The 16,957-nt window shown below is 37.7% G+C and overlaps 1 protein-coding gene and 1 long non-coding RNA gene across 5 annotated transcripts in view; one reads left to right on the top strand and one right to left on the bottom strand.

Moving 5' to 3' along the window:
* Positions 1-16,957, bottom strand: part of LOC143725727 (uncharacterized) — a 75,008-nt gene that overhangs the window by 15,585 nt on the left and 42,466 nt on the right. The window contains exon 3 of one of the 2 annotated variants that reach the window (XR_013198317.1): positions 15,062-15,266. The exons of the other annotated variant lie outside the window; for it this stretch is intronic. This is a non-coding gene — a long non-coding RNA (uncharacterized LOC143725727). Of the gene's footprint in view, positions 1-15,061; positions 15,267-16,957 lie in introns of those variants that run through there. 2 annotated transcript variants of the gene reach the window in all.
* klf15 (Kruppel like factor 15) lies at positions 230-10,364 on the top strand. Of its 3 annotated transcripts, none has more exons than XM_077218364.1 (3): positions 230-609; positions 2,775-4,039; positions 8,032-10,364. In XM_077218364.1, the coding sequence occupies exons 2-3, from the start codon at positions 2,859-2,861 to the stop codon at positions 8,198-8,200; spliced, it is 1,350 nt and encodes a 449-aa protein (XP_077074479.1). In that variant the 5' UTR covers positions 230-609; positions 2,775-2,858; the 3' UTR covers positions 8,201-10,364. The 3 variants fall into 3 exon arrangements, with proteins under 3 accessions (XP_077074479.1, XP_077074478.1, XP_077074476.1); XM_077218363.1 differs by having other exon boundaries at positions 317-609; positions 2,782-4,039; XM_077218361.1 differs by lacking the exon at positions 230-609 and having other exon boundaries at positions 2,740-4,039.

The raw sequence follows: 16,957 nt of genomic DNA, 5'->3' as shown, positions 1-16,957 counted from the left end.
AATATCCTATAGGACTTAAATCCCATATTAAATTGTCAGCAGCAGTAATCTTGTCAGATTAACCTCACAACACTCATGCCATTTGAGATTAATTTATTGTAGGCTATAATAGTGCTGTTATTAATTTGTGAAATAAAAAGCTCCCTTCATTTATGATAGTCACATTAATGAAAACGTTTGAACTTTGAACTCATCCTCACCAGTCTAAATCATCTTTCTTCGCCAGTTCAGATGCACTGATATTACAGCACCACTGCAACAGTTAAAGCTCCTCCAGTCGGACAGTTGACAGAAGCAACTATGTACTGTCCATTGACGACAAAAGGCAAGAGTCCTGCCTCCGTCGACAGCTCCACCAATCCCAGTGTGTGGAGCAGGCGAGCCTTCAGCAGCCTTCCCCAAATCTACTCTTAAAGCCCACAAGACAAGATCGTGTGACAGCAGCGTAATAGCTACTATAGAGGAGAGCATGATCTGCCATGAGACCCTTCATGTCTCAAGGGCACATTTAACGGCTAATGAAGCATTCTTTCGCGAAGAGAAACGGATCGTACTAGAACTTTAAACGGCAAGGATTAATCAGAGTTCTTTTTTTTTTTTTTTAGAAAGGTAAGTTTGATTGTTTTATGCTTTCATTTGCGCGTCGAGTAGTCGCTTGGCATGCGCGGAAACTGCAACTATTTGCTCCGTCGAAACGTGAGGCAGATACAGCAGGGGGAAAAGGCAAAACAGCCAGAATTAACTACTTATTGAGATAACTATATAAAGCGAGAGAGAGAACGAGAGTTTTAAAGGGAAGACAGGGCAGGGTAAACAAAATATAACCTATATTAAATATTTAATAGTCTATTATATAAAACATGCTCTTTGCATATTTTGAACTTTATTGTACTGTTCACATTTTGCTCGTAATTAATATTTTTAGTGCAATAATTACAAAAGTAATCGAACAAAAATTCAGCGCTTTGCATGTAGCCTAGTCATGAAGTTCATTATTAATAAGTATACTTTTGTAACATGAATGCTACACTTGAATGCTACAAAAATCATCCCACTAAGATTATTAAGTATAATCAAAGTTAATACACGGAATACGTTCATTGCATATTTCGACCACTTTGAATTGTAGCTATTACTGAAGTAAATCGAGTTCTGAAAACTTAGATTTTGAAAACCTCATTAACGACTGACATGATTGTGACAAGCTAAATAGATGGAAACGCAGGCTATGTGATGTCGAACGTGGAAGATTTAAAGTGTCTGAGGGTATTTAAAAAAAAACACAATGTCTACTCCTGAGTTTGCAGTGAACACATGTGGGTGTTGACACTGCCTGTAGGTGTCAGGGTTATTCTCGGACATTCTGCGGCAGACAGGGGGCGCTAGAATATGCGATTAATCAACAATTAAAGTTTCCAGTACTTATTAATGTGCTACTTCTGTCATTAGGCATCGCCATAGGAAGCTGATCTATAGACTTAGACCTTTAGTGTATGTTTTAAGGATGTGTTAGACTTTCATGTTTGCTTATAGAAAGATTGGGTCTAGTTGTCAATCATTACCATGGGTGCAGATTACCATTTAGGCTACACGTTCGCTGTTTCACGAGTTATTTTAGATTTCATAATTGTTTTACATTTGGTAAATGCTTATCATTACTTCTTATTATGACAGTATTTGTATTTGTATTGTATACAATCTCTGTTGGAGTGGTTATTGCATTTCTGTAGCTACAGATTTCTTTTTCTTCATTTCAGTGCACGGGCCAAGGAATGCTTTAATGTAATTATAGCTTCAGTATTGAAGTTAGACTTTAGTGCTCAAATTCCCAGAAATGAACAATGTTGCTTTCTTGGATGTCTTACATACAGCTGATATGCTGATAGCAGCAGTACAGTTGGTCTTTTATGCTAACAAAAAAGCATACAAGAGTGAAAACTAAGAGAGCAAACTAAACAGAGTGAAAACTAAACATTTTTTTATATCAAGTAGAACACAGACAAAAAATGGAGAAAACTCTAAGTTATTGAAGATAGCTTTTTGATTAAACGATGAGTTGTCTCACACATATCAGGATCACTTAATATGCTTGGTTTCCAATTAGCTAAGACTCTTTGTGTGCACACAATGCTATCTTGCCTTAATGTGGTTAGCTTATAGCAAGAATTGTAGTGAGGGAGTAACATATTCAGATCCTTGTTTTAACGTTGACTTACACAGCTATTACAGTTAATTGTTTCCAGTGTCTTACACATCCACAAGGCAGGAGGTAATGGTTGCTTAGCCATTTGCTTGGCTGTTTTCTAAAATATTCCTGTGGAGTGAAAGAGTAATTGATTGCACAGAGTATGTTAAAATGGACTTTTAGAACCTGACTTCAGCTGTTTTTTGCTAAGTCATTGAATATTTGAAGGATTAAATTCACTCTGCACATCACTGAAAAAATGCCAAGGCTAATTGTAATCTGATTAACGTGTGTATACAGTACATGACGAACGGCGTCTAGCTATCTAGGTCTGTTAACGCAGACTTCGCAAAAATGGGACTGGTATGAATTCAGTCGGATTAAATTATTACAAATTATTATTTTAGTCTGACTGAAATTTAACCTGTAAAGTGCATGTATACATACTGACTGAGATAAAAAAAAAATCTTGTCTCAAAGTCACTTCAGTTGGACAGCCATTAAAACGGTTTTACATTAAATCGCTTTAACTGTTATACAAAATGTCAAAATATTGCTAATCCCAAATTTGTTTCTTGTTTTTTTATAGACAGAAGACAGAGAAAGACCCGCATCATTCATAACAGGGAATTGTACAAGTTGCCGCCGTGCTAGGGACAGGCAGTAGCCAGGAATGGTGGATCACTTGCTGCTTGATGCAGAGACTTTCTTTCCTTACACTTGTTTGCTGCCAGCCTACAACCCATCGGATATGGTGACAGACGAGGGGGTGTACCATATGCTTCCATCTCCATTCTCAGAGGATAACCTGAGTGACTCATCTAGCCCACGTTCCTGTTCCAGCCCTGAGTCTCAGGTGTTGGGCTCTAGTTGTTGGAGTAACTCAAGTGGAGAAAGCCAAGATGGCCTTCTTGACTTCCTTCACTCTCAGTCCCTAACTTTGAGCCAAAACCTGTCCTCTTCTACCATTTTATCTCCCATGGTTCCTCCTGTCCTTCCCATGGGTCTGGCTTGGGAGTCACGACGGGACCGCACCACCAACACCAAAGAGGAGTGCTTTGAGTTCCCTGTTTTCCCTGGAGATTTGGAGGACCATGCTGGGCTACTGTTTCAGCCCACTCTTGAGGAGATCGAAGAGTTCCTAGAGGAGAACATGGAAGTGGTGGCCTTGAAGGAGGAAGCCGGTGAGGGTCTAGTGACCTGTACAAGCATCCAAGGAGCTATATCAGAACCTTGGGCCCAAAGCTTAGACCAAACAGTGCCTGTTTCATGTGACATAGTCAACGCCATTTCTGATCCAAAAAGTGTGCAATCCACAGTAGGGGCCTCCACAAATCCTCAAAGCTCGCTGAAAAAGGAGGACTCTTCAGGGAAGGTTGTGGTGGTGGAGAATCCTAGTATGCCTGTGATCCTACAGCTTCAGCCCATTCAAGTGAAACAGGAATTGAGCCCTAAAACAGCCCCCTCGCCACCAACACCACAACCTGCCTCGGACATCAAAATAACCCAGCTCCTTGTAAACATCCAGGGTCAAACCTTTGCCCTGGTACCTCAGGTGATCCCTCAAGCCAGCCTTAACAGCTCTTCCTCCAAGTTTGTCCGTATTGCCCCAGTTCCCATTGCCGCTAAGCCTTTAGGTATCGGGGAGAACGGAACAGGTGATGGCCAGGAAGCAGGGCTTGTTGGGGGTCACAAATTCCAAAAGAGCTCAGTAGCTGATCTTATTAAAATGCACAAGTGTACTTTCCCTGGCTGTGCCAAGATGTACACCAAGAGCAGCCACCTGAAGGCCCACCTGAGGAGACACACAGGCGAGAAACCTTTTGCCTGCACTTGGCCTGGCTGTGGCTGGAGGTGAGTGTACAAGGACAGGTATCCACAACTTATACATTGTCTTTGAAAATGTTGTTTGGACAGATAAGGCAACAGATTTTTGATCTGTACAGTTACAAATGTGATTGTTGTACACATGTTTTTTTCCCCTCACTCAAACACTGAGGTTAGCTGTCAAGGTCTGTACATGTACAAAGGGCTTTCACTCCACTAAGTTGTAGTTATTGCGAAAGCAGTGTGGTACATCATTATCTTTGTTGTCCATGAATGAACTTCAAACAGAGGCTACTTAGGACTATGTGGACTTGCCAAATCTAAAGATATGCTAGCTTATTATTCATATTCCTTGCTTTTAAGGCATTTTGTAAATTTTAAATGTAAGTGCACATTGTTGCCATGAACCAATTACATTAGGGGTGTCTAACCCTGCTCTTGGAGCGCCAATGTTCTGCATAGTTAGCTCCAACCTACCCCAACACACTTGCTTGGAAGTTTCTAGTAATCCTGAGGACCTTGGTTACCTGTTTTAGGTGTGGTTGATTCTGATTTGAGCTAAACTCTGCAGGAATAGTGTCCCTCCAGGAGCAGGATTGGATATCCCTGAATTGGATGAGCCGATTCACAAGAATGCATCAGACTTTCCAATGTAACATAAAGGATAACTTGTACAGTTTAGTAGAGCAAGTTTGGTTACTACCTTTACTTTGCATTTAAAATACAATGCGATTTAACATGCAATTGGGCCATGCTACACCACTACTTGTTGAAAATGTTAGCATGTTACTACAAAAAAAACTATACTATTTTGAAATCAGCTGAACTATGATCACGTCAGTGATAAAAGTTGTTTAGTTCAGTCAGTTCTCAACTCCAGTCCTCGGGACCCACTGCTCTGCACATTTTGTATGTTTCTCTTATCTGACACACTCAGTTCAGATCAAGGAGTCTCTCCTAATGAGCTGGTGATCTGAATCAGGTGTGTTAAATAAGGAGACATAAAAAATGTGCAGAGCAGTGGGTCCCGAGGACTGGAGTTGAGAACCACTGGTTTAGTTAGTAGCGTTGTTACTTTACTCCCCCAACATTGCTTGATAATCACTTTGTATTGTAGCTGTAAATTTCATTCACAATTTGTCCTTAGATTTTGGGTCTTGTTTTGTGTTATCTCTGCTGTTTGCAGATTAGATAAAGTCTTTGAAGAGGCAGACTTTGCCCTATTCACTGCTTCATTTGTTTACTCTTAGTCTATGTCCAACTCCAATCTTTCTGAACAGGCCTGGATACTGTGTAAAGCGCACCAGCAGTTGTAGTGAGGTCAGGATTGACATAATAGATAAAGTTTCAAGTGCCGGTCTTTGACAAAGACAAGTTTGGTTCTTATATTTTTGTATGCTTGTGGGTGATGAATCTTCAATTGATTGCATTAGTTGTCAGGTTTGAGTTACTACATTCTTCTAGCACTTGGTCTTAGTAGTATCCCTGATTTAGCTATTTCCAGGTTCCAATTCCCTCTTTCAGATTTTTTTGAAATGTCTTTCTCAGGCACTTTGGGTAGGCGACATTATTACGACCAACGACCCCCCCCCAGAAAGACAGGTTAATGCTGAGAGGCCACTTTCTGTTCGAGAGGTCTGTTGTTATCAGTGACCTTGGTTAGCCTTGCTTCTGGATAGCAGTTGGCAGTGACTGTCCTTCAGCAGTCTTAGAGTCTGATTGAGGTCTCCGGGACACTGTCAGGAAATGGATGTAGGGAAGAAAGTAACAGAAGAATGCCCCATTGGCTGCCTCAAGCCTGGCTTCAGCAATGCTTTGCCAGCATTTTTAGCATTCCTTTGGTACTCCGCAAATAAAAGTGTCCAAGTGACACAAACACACAAAACCATGCTCACACTTAGATTGGAAATTTCTTAGACCCAAAAGCACTCACAATAGCTTTAAACATGGTTCTTCATTGGAAAACACACCAGTTGGCTTAGCTGCAGCATGCTAACGTCTTTGCACACACCTCCTGTGCTTTGCCATTTCTCTTAGAGGGCCGAACACCTGAAAACAAACCAGGAAGTACATACTTTATTTTATACAACTTGCACACAAAGGTTAATAGAGGACAAAACCTGCATGAAAAGCTGCAATGGAACTGATGTAGTTTGCAGTATCAACATATGCGTGTAAGAGAGCAAACCAAAGTGCTCATCTGGTTTTGAAATGGAAAATGCAGATTTGAAATAAAGTTGAGGGCATAGATATAATATATTGCAAATGAATAACTCTGTCCACAATGCAAAAATGTGTGCATTTGAATGGAAGTTAGTTAATAGCATATGCTGTAGAGCGTGCTAGAACAGCTCTGTTTGTGAGCTCTGATGTCCAACAAGGAGGGGCACCTCATCCCATTCTATCCCACAGGGCAACAATTAGTCCACCACCATCCCATCCCAACATGCTTCAAAGATTTACTCGCATACCATGCATGTGATATTACAGAATAAGAGATACTTTGTCAGTCAAAAAAAAAATCATAGTTTGCTTGGCATCATAGTTAACCTATGCTATGTGAGTAAGATGTTGATATTGTCTCTTTTGAGAATGAAATGAGAATCATCTTGTTAGTTTTGTTAGTCATGTTGTCGCTGCAGGGGTTTTATTTTTGGATTGAGCACAAAGCTTGTGCATTACTGTTAGCATAGCTGCAACTGTACTTTTCCTGTTTAAGCTTGTTGTAAAACTGGAAGAAAAGCCTGGCAAAGACTGTTTTTTTATAGCCTTGCAAATACTCTACACATGTTCCCGGTACATTAGAAACAGATACTACCTCGCCTATGGCTTCATGTGAAACCGTGACATGGGCTTGAGCAAGAGTTTGTTCTCCTGGTTTTCTCATTTCAGAAAGAAGTACACACTATCTTCAGATGCTTTTTATTGAGTAAGATATATATTGGTAGTATAAAGGTAGTGTAAAGTTGACAGTTATTTGTATACCAGGGATGTAATATAACTAGTTTCCCAGGAGTCTCTATTAATTTGGTCTGTGTAGGGTTAATGGTATAACTTGAGAAAGAGAGAACTGCAAATTGAGTTAAAGAAAATGCTTCCATATATTTCTAAAAAATAAGAAGAAAAAAGCTGTGTGTTTTCCTCCTCCTGGGTCTTGGTTCTTATAGTTGCTTTCAGAAAACATTAACAGTCGTAAATGTGGTGCAAATCTACTTTTGGAACTTGAGCACCGGGTTAAGCGCCAAGTTAAATATAGTTGCTCATTAGATCTGCTCCGAGCTCAAACCATTTGCTGCTCAGTTGTGAAGACACTGAGCAATTGTTTGACAGTTTTAATGGACTTTGCATGCAGTCCCTATCAAACTATTCAACTCGAAGCCTGTGAAAAGGATTTCACTCTCACTGATTCAGTGCTTTTCATTTTGTTACTCAGTAACTCAGCACAATTTTTAACTTTTGTCTGATTTCACAGCAACGATTGCTATTACAAAATCACAAATATAAGGGAAGACCAAAAATGTCAAGTAGGGTTTATTAATGTGTCTACTGAGCTCTCTTGTCAAAGTAGGTTTTGATTTATGATCTGTTCTGCTCATTGACTTCTTTTCACAAACTTTTATTTCATAATCTGATGCATTTCTTCATGAAAAAAAGGATAATCAATTAGAAAAAAATAAATCTTGAAACTGTGGCGTAACAGGATATTGGTTTTGAAAAGAAAGAGGATAGATGTTTCAGAAGTGGAAGAAGTTGGCATACTCAAATGATTACGAAGATTACCTTGATTACAATGACGAGGAACATACAGATTAATTAAGGACCATGTTGTCTTCAAAACAACTGTAACTGAAGCATTTAGGCCCTCTGCCGTTTTTAGATACGGTCATAAATCAAAATACAAACGAAAGCAAAAAGCCTAGTACAGTGCTTTTCACAATGCATGAGCTTCACAGAGAAAAAAAAATCGGATCAGTGCACAACCATTGATATTTGGCTTTATCTCTGGATTCTTCTTGCAGATTCTCCCGGTCGGACGAGCTGTCACGGCATCGTCGGTCCCACTCTGGAGTTAAGCCCTACCAGTGCCCTGTCTGCGAGAAGAAATTTGCCCGCAGCGATCACCTGTCCAAACATATCAAAGTCCATCGCTTTCCACGAAGCAGCAGGACAGTGCGCACTGCACACTGACCCCACACAGCCCCCCGCCATGGAGAGAGATAGAGATAGAAAGAACGGACGAACAAAACAAAGAGAGAGAGAAGGACAGAATAATTTGTGGTACTGTGATAATTTATTACGTGAGGCTTGGATGAACTGAAGAAGAGTTTGTTCTGAAACTGTTACTTGACCTGTCGGCCTCACAGATGTTGTTAGCTTCGTAGATTGTATTTTTGTAGTGTTCATGATTGTTTTCTATGTTCCGAGAACAAATTTATTTGCAACATGTAACATTAAAAGTATTTTTTTTGTTGTACTTTGAGGTATGAATTGTTGATGTATCTGCCAGTCATCAACATTCCTTGCTCAATATCACGATAAAGTTGCTTCTTTTTGCCAACATAATGCGTTTAGCTCCTCTAAACCAAAAAAAAAAACAAAAAACTCGGGTTCATTTGAACTACTGATCATTGGTAGGACTGTGCCATTATAAGCTATTGGCAAACAAGGAGGCTTTTCCTGTTGACTTTCAGTTGTATGCTAGTAAACTGTGAAACGCCTCTTGGACAGACCATAGAGCGAATCATCGGAAGTCAAAACACGCACATTTGTCATATGTGAATTGCCCTCATGATCAGTATTGAATTTTTTCCCCTTATGTTGTCAATACAAAACCTTTTTTCATTTCATTTTTGTCATTTTATTGGTTGCTCTCATCATAAAAAATAAAACCTTCCATGCCTTTCTCTAATCTAAATGTTTGCAGCTGGGGCCAAGGCATTTGTGGTCAAGTGTTTGCAGTTAGAAAATATTTTTGACAGCAATGCAACACATTTCACATCTGAGAAATCCCATGATCCAAGTCAGTCAGTTGATGGCTAAGCTAGGTCAAAACACACGTATCAACCATTTCTAACCTGCCTCAAACAGTCCTTTTGACCTGGGACTACTTCACGATCTGCCAAAATGTCTCCGCGAGACAAGCTTGAATGACAGAAACTGGAATTGCAAGGTGCTAACCGGCCTCATCCGCGAGCTCCCGCTCAGGGGACTCATGCAGCTCAAATCCTCATGCTTGGGAAATGTAGTCTGGAACTCATCTGGAGTTCAGAGAGGACATTCTTCATGGGAACTGTAGTCATGGACACAGCTTGACTACTGATAGAGCATGCTGACCATGTGTTCGCTAAAGAATGCTGATAGTTAATGCTAATATTTAACTAAATTATACCGTGTTGTATAATTGGATTTTTAGGAGAGCTTCGGATCAACCTTGGCAATGCAATCTGTTCTATGCAATCTGTTTTTGCCAAAACAATAGCCTGAATGGAAACAAGTTAACCAGAGTGATCCAGAGCCTCAGGTGATGGATCAACTTGTTGCACTTTGTACTGCGCCAACAGGCACAACAGCCAGCGGTACCTATAGATGCATATATATATATATGTACATATAGTGTGATGACAGGAACTCTAGAGTTTTACCAATCATCTTTTCTGGTTCTCTACTTGTGCTCCGATTTGACTGTGGTTTAGAGGAAAACATAGAAACGATTATGGTATCATTTTGCTGCTCTGCTTATTTAGCAAATGTTGTGGTCAGGAAATCTGATCTCAGATCCGACATCGCAGAGCGGGAGAAACTAGAACCACTCAGACCTCTCGCAGACCAGAAGATTCTTCTAGAAATGAAGGAAACACATTTGTCTACATACAGTATATGAATGTTTTGCTGCTGTTGGTGCCTGTTTAACATACAAACCAGTGCCAAACATGTTTTTGTTGCTCTCGAAAAGAGAAAACCGCGCAAAGAGTCCATGATTGGTTCCGTTGTTCAAAACCCCACGCACTTAAAACAGAAAAATTACGTCACGAGTAACACAGACACCCAGGCGAAGGCTGCGTACTGTTAGTGATGCATTCCTTGCCGTCTACATGAAAGTCTAGGTGAAATCGGTGCTTATGGCCAACATTGAATGTATGTATACTGTATGTACAGACTTTGTACAAAATGTTGTTGGATCAGAGAGTACCGGATATTCTTTTACTGACGTATCTCATATCTTTGATTGTATAAATGTCCCCTGTAAAATGTAAACCAATGTACATAATAACAATTCAATATATATATATAAATATTATATATTTTTCTTGATATACATAAGATGCATTTACAAATAAATTGAAAATAAGAACTTTTTGTTTTCGAGTTACTCTGTTTTCTTGTAGCTTAGGTTTAAAACACACTGAAGTATGTGAATGCAAATGCAAAAGGCAACATGATCGATTTGATGTGAATGGAAACACAGCTGTGCACTGCATTGTCTGTTAGCGCAATCGTCAACAGTTGTAAGTGCATTTTGCAGAGTAATTGAATTAAAATAGATGTGATTTCTTGGTGCACTTGTGTAGAGTATGTTTCTGGCTTCTGATATACAATGTTGCCTTAGAATGACTCATGGCCTCATACCAGTGATGTCTAATTATAGTTGTACCAATTCAAAATACTATGTAAGGGGTCGAGAGAGAAATCGTGCCTTATAATTCCAACTCCTACATTGAAACCACTCACTTCCTAAAGAAAGAAAGCATTTGAGCAGCCATGTGCTTTTCTTTTTAACAACAGAGTATAAGTGAGCCAAAAGGTAAAGGTTAATATGTCATAAAAGATCTTTAGTAGATCTGTTAAATCTTTTACAGATGAACCTTATTTGATACTCATAATCTGATGCTGATAAAAGATTTATTTTAGGACAACAGCATTTTTATTTATATCTTTTTCGACTGTATTTTATGGAAGCTTGATTCCACTACTGAATAAAAAAAACATAATTGTGACTTTTTAATCCAACAAATCAGATTTTTTTTTCTCTCAGAATTGCACGATATGAACTCTCAATTGCGAGATATAAACTTGCAAAAAAAAGTCTGTCTTATTTTCCTTAGAATTGGACTTTATAATTTACAATTGCGAGTTTATATCTCACAATTCTGACTTTTTTTATCAGAATTTCGAGATATAAACTCGCAATAGTAAGAAAAAAGTCATTATTGTGAGTTTATATCTCGCAATTCTGACTTAATTTCTCAGTTGCGAGTTTATTTCCCGCAATTCTGACTTTATAACTCGCAATTGCTAGTTTGTATCTTATAAGATATATATTCAGAATTGTGAGATAAAAAGTAGCAATTATCTTCTAAATGGTTTTATTCCATGGTGGAAAAAAAGCTTCCATAGCATTTACTTTTAAAAATATAAAATAAATAAATAATAATAATATATACATATAAAAAAATTCCATATATTTAAGGTTTCAAAAAGCTTAATACCTGATTTTTTTGTGTTTATTTTGTTTTAATTGGATTTTTGTGTTTATTCCCTCGTAGGGAACGACTACTTGTACCGTAGTTCGCAACATAATCAGATTCACTAACATCTAAACAACATCAACAAGAACAACAACCAATAGTACAGGAGTCCAGTGCATGTTGTTTAAGCTGAGTCACCCAGGATAAAGGACATATTGAGTATGATGCTTGTGAAGGGCCCTGATGTTTATGGCTGACAACTCCAATTTATGTTGCTCCCTTCACAAGCCCCCTACCACATGTGGCACTCCTAAAGATGAGCGGGAGGGAGTCAGGAAGAAAAGAATGCAGTGAAGTGATTCTCTTTTTATGGCCATCTGTTGGACATACTCACTGGTATGAAGGCGATCCTCAGTAGATTGCCAATATCTCCAGACGTTAGCTAATATGACTGATCTTGGACCTGTTTGACCATAAACGGCAGTCCTGTCAGGATGACTCCAGATTTGGTTCTCGAAAATGTAATGGTTTTTTTTTTCTTCTTGCAAATCATACAGATCAACTATCATGAGGTCTTAGAGGAGAGTCAGCTGTTTACAGAGTGCTGGCAAATTTAGGTTCATAGTAAGAAATGAACTTTCAGTGGATCGTTTGCAGTAATGAATAATGCACTTATTGCATATAATGCATCTATTCTATTCTATGTCAGCAGGTACTTTGAGCTTCTTGATTTATTACAGTATACTATCCAGGCAACTTATTAAATGAACGTGTTTTATGATTTTATTTTGGTTTAAAGCTATTAATCAATTTTCCCGCGGTGGCTTCAACACTCACAGTTGTTTAGGGAACTATGTTTCCTCAGCTCTCTGGGTCTTGCTGTGCTCGGGGAAACGCAATGGTCTTCCAGCCATTTGACAGATTTATTTTTTGGAGCATTTGCCGTTGTTGGAAAGAGTAGATCAATCTGTCATGACACCAAGGTAACTTTAGGTCAAGCACATGACAGGTCACAGGAAATGATGTGGTGACTTATTTTATTAACGATTAAATGGAGTTGCTTACAAATGAGGCATTCATTTAAACCTGAATAAGGATGCAATTTCCATTTAGTAAATTTCTGTAATGTTTTAAACGTTGAGCAATGTTGCAATGAATGGGCAATCAGGTGAGATCTAAATTATCCAGATATAAATTTGTTGCACATTCTCAATGGGAAAGTGCCCAAGCAACATTACCCGGAAAATTTGCTCAAAGAAGTTGCCCCATGTATCATCACTTTTAGGCAATGAATGTATTTAAGTGTTAATCAATTGCATTGTGCAATTTTCAATAAAATACAAATAAAAATTAATATGTTATGAAAAGGCGGAATATTTCAAATCAAATTGCTGCTCTTTCTGTTATTAACGTTAGGTCTTATTTAATTGACAACAATATGACATTTCTATAAATAGTGGAAGAAATAAAGTATTAAAAATATTAAATATTTAGAAATAAATTATTGATGTTTTTATATATATATATATATATATATACATATACACACACACACATATATGTGTGTGTGTGTTCGTGAGAAGATTTTTATATGAAAACTCCATTAACTTTAAACTGACAGCTCAAATTATGTTACTTCCTTTTTTATTATAAAACTAGTGATAGAGAAACCAAAAAAATTTTTTTTATAAAACTGATTGATAGTGTTTGTTTTAAATTAATTTTAATTTCATGTAATTTTTAATAGCATTTTATAATACAATAATATTTAAATCTTATTTATATACTAAATAATATTTCTATAATATATAAAATTCTGAATAATAATAATTCAATATAAAACATTATAATATAATATATTGACTGGCTATATATGTAAAAAAGCATTCCATCACATGAACTAATATTTTTTTTATAGCAAAAGTTGTTCATAATATAAATATACAATTATTATAAATTAACATTCTCCTCCTAAAAAAAGGCAGAGCATTTTTAATTCTCAGTGGAAGCTGACAGCTTTAGTTTGAAAAACGACTTGCTGGTGTACATGTGTGAGATGATTTATGAATATTCCTGCACATATTGCTTTGCTTTTGTTCCCTCTGCACAGGATTTCATTATAACTCAAAGCTTTGCGGTGAACATTTGTAGGATTCTCATTCAAACCTCTGACCGCAACGTTACCATCAGATTCATCCCAGATAATAAAACACAGATTTGAACATTGTTGCTGTGGTCAGTATTCTGAAGGCTCTCTCTCTCAGCTATTCAGTTTTCATGTTATCATATCCAAACTTCATGCGGACGGGATTCTTTTTGTCTTGCAGGAGGGATCAGAATTTTAGATCCAAGTCCAAAGGATATAAATGTGTATAAACTTGATCTCTTCATCAAGATCTCAGTCTAGAAACATATTGAAGGAACGGAGAAGATGTTGGCAGCTCCTCTCACCTCTGTTTGACGTATTCTTTTCTTCCGGTAATAAAACTGTCTATCCCTCTAATTTACTGTGAGTCTGAAGGGATGACTGCAAAGCCTGTGCTGCAGTCACTTTGTGCACAAAATGTTTTCTGTGATCACATTCAAGAAATGAACTTGAATACATCGGTGCACATCTAGCTGCATACCCAGTTAACAGGGAGCATTCTCAGAACTTTGGCTAACGTTCTGTAAAGGTTCTCTCTCAAAGTTCTGAACAAATATAATGTTCATTCACAGTTATCTGGTCTTTAATAATGTTCTCAAAACATTAACAAAAACATTATACATCGTTCATGACAGCCCATTCTCATCCCAAGGCGTCATCTAACTGACGCTGTTGACCATGCTTCAACATCCGACGCACAAGGCACCCTTTAGCGTCAATATGAGACGCTAACCCTACCCCAGACCTAAACCTACCCATTACGGAAGCGTCATGTAACTGAGGCTAAAAACGGAAGCGTCATCTAACTGACGCTAAAGGCGTTAGATGACACGCGAGGATAAGCGTCATCTACCTGACGCTAAAGGGTGCCATGCGCGTCGGATTTGGAAGCATGGTCAAAAGTGTGAATAAAATGACGCCTTGGGATAAGAATGCGTTGTTCATGAAGCATTTCTTTCTAATGTTATTTAAATGTTACTAAAAAACTGTAAAAAAAGTAAGTAACCTTGTTGCCTTAAAATTGAGTTCATTGAACTTAAAAATTTGAATTAAAGGGATATTTCACCCAAAATCAAAATGTTGTCATCATTTACTCACCCTCAAGTTGTTTCAAACCTGTAGAGTTTCTTTCTTCTGATGAACACAATAGAAGATATTTTAAAGTATTTTGGTAACCAGACAGTTGACGGAAGTCATTGACTTCCATAGTATTTTTTTTACTACGATGGAAGTCAATGGCTATGTCAACTCTTTGATTACCAAACATTCTTTAAATTATCTTCTTTGTGTTCAGTAGAAGAAACTCATATGATGTATATAAAACGTTGGTAAATGGACTTGAACTTCTATAATTCTGTATTCATGACACATATAAGCAGAAAACAACTGGATTCCGATATTCTCAGATCGGTTTCACTCCTGATTGATATGTTTTACTTCCTTTTCGGCCTTAGCTTTTCCGGTTCAGTATGTCTTACCTTGGTTGTTTCGCCAAGTGTATAGTATAAATGCAGAGTCACTTTTAAAAGCTGGTTGGATATAATCAACAAATCGGAACTGGGCATCAAGACCTGCAGTGTAAATGCTGCCTGCGTCAGGCCTCAAACCTTGGCAGACATTCCTTTCCCTGGCGAGTACAAGCCTGAAAACAGAAGTGCATTTGTTAACTGTGAAGATCTTTTTTCCTTGCCAGCTCAAAGGAAAGGCAAGTGATTGCTGAAGAGAAAGGACAGCACCACAATACAAAATGTCAAGCATGGAAAAACCCTATCTAATATCTCACATCAGTATTTCTTTTTTTTTTATACTTGTAATAAGCAAGGATTTGTGAAATTGATCAAAACTGACAGTAAACACTTACATACACACACACACAAAAAATCTAATAAATGCTGTTTTTTGAATTTGGTATTCATCAAAGAATCATGAAATATTTGTATCACTGCTTCCACAAATAATTTGAAGCAGCACAGCTGTTTTCAATATTGATAACAGTAAGAAATGTTTCTTGAGCAGTAAATCAGCATATTAGAATGCTGTTTGAAGGATCATGTGACACTGAAGACTGAAGTAATGATGCTGAAAATTCAGCTTTTCCATAACAGGACATGTTAATGACATTTCAGAATATAATAAAATAGAAGACAGTTACTTTAAATTGTAATAATAAAAAATAAAAAGTGTTGCTGTATTTTTGATCAAATAAATGCAGCCTAAATGAGCATAAGAGGGTAATTTAAAAAAAAAATCATTTTGAACAATATTTGGATATACTGCTGTGATATATTGACTGCATAGAATAAATAAATATATATATATATTTTTTTTTTTGCACTGGGAATGAATTACTCATAAACCCCGTGGCACATCTGTTCCACTTCGATACAGATTAAGAAATATATTACCAGCTGACTGAGGCTGGCATGGACCAGGGTTATCATTAGACAATATGGTGTTACAAGAGCGAAAGGAGGAGACATGCACTCATTTCACTCTGCTGAAGGTTATTGGCTCACAGCCCCATTGTGTGTGTGTGTGTGTGTGTGTGAGAGAGAGAGAGAGAGAGAGAGAGAGAGAGAGAGAGAGAGAGAGAGAGAGAGAGAGAGAGAGAGAGAGAGAGAGAGAGAGAGAGAGAGAGAGAGAGAGAGTGAGAGAGAGAGAGAGAAATTGAGAAAAGATGCAATTCGTTGTGACAAAATCCTTCATCAGGAGGGTTTCTAAATGTATAATGTGATGGCCTCATTTCACACAGCTGTGCAACGTTTACATCGCTGAGACATGCAATTTAGTCTGTCTCGGGTCGGGTGATCCATGAATGTATGTTGTGTGTACATTAGTGTTTAGCATGCATGCATGGGTAATAGTGCTACATTTAAAAAGTACATAAATTAACAAAAAACAGGACTGCAAAAATAAATAGGTTATCCAAACAGGATTGGACCCCATTGACTTTTATTTTATGGATAAAAAACACAGAAGCGTTGTTCAAAGTATTGGTCGTGCTTCATAGAAGAAAGTATGTCAGAGGATTGGAATGACATGAAGGTGAGTAAATGATGACAGAATTTTCATTTTTTGGTGAACTATCCCTTTTAAGATTTTGTTTTATCCCATGTCTGACCAGAACAGCAGATGTCCAAACCCGCTGACCTCATCTGGAACTTCAGAAATATCCTGATGAAAAATGTTTACGCATCACGTGTGTGTGATCCTGTTGCATGCAAGAAAGTATATTTGGTCAGCCCTTGGGAACACTGCAGTTTCAACACTTGTAGTGATCAATAATGAAATAAAGCAATACTGCCAGATGCTTTATTTTACCAGATTTTTGTC

The sequence above is a fragment of the Siphateles boraxobius genome, unplaced genomic scaffold (assembly GCF_051911475.1).
Source record: "Siphateles boraxobius isolate OS27281-9 unplaced genomic scaffold, OSU_SipBor_1 77, whole genome shotgun sequence".
Lineage (NCBI taxonomy): Eukaryota > Metazoa > Chordata > Actinopteri > Cypriniformes > Leuciscidae > Siphateles > Siphateles boraxobius.
Note: the sequence above shows the minus strand (reverse complement) of the source record. Positions and strands in the feature narration are given on the sequence as shown.

Excerpts from the sequence above, each read along its gene's own strand:
- klf15 (XM_077218364.1), top strand. The coding sequence starts at position 2,859 with ATGGTGGATCACTTGCTGCTTGATGCAGAGACTTTCTTTCCTTACACT. Across the intron at positions 4,040-8,031 it reads TGGCCTGGCTGTGGCTGGAG|ATTCTCCCGGTCGGACGAGC; the intron begins GTGAGTGTACAA and ends TTCTTCTTGCAG.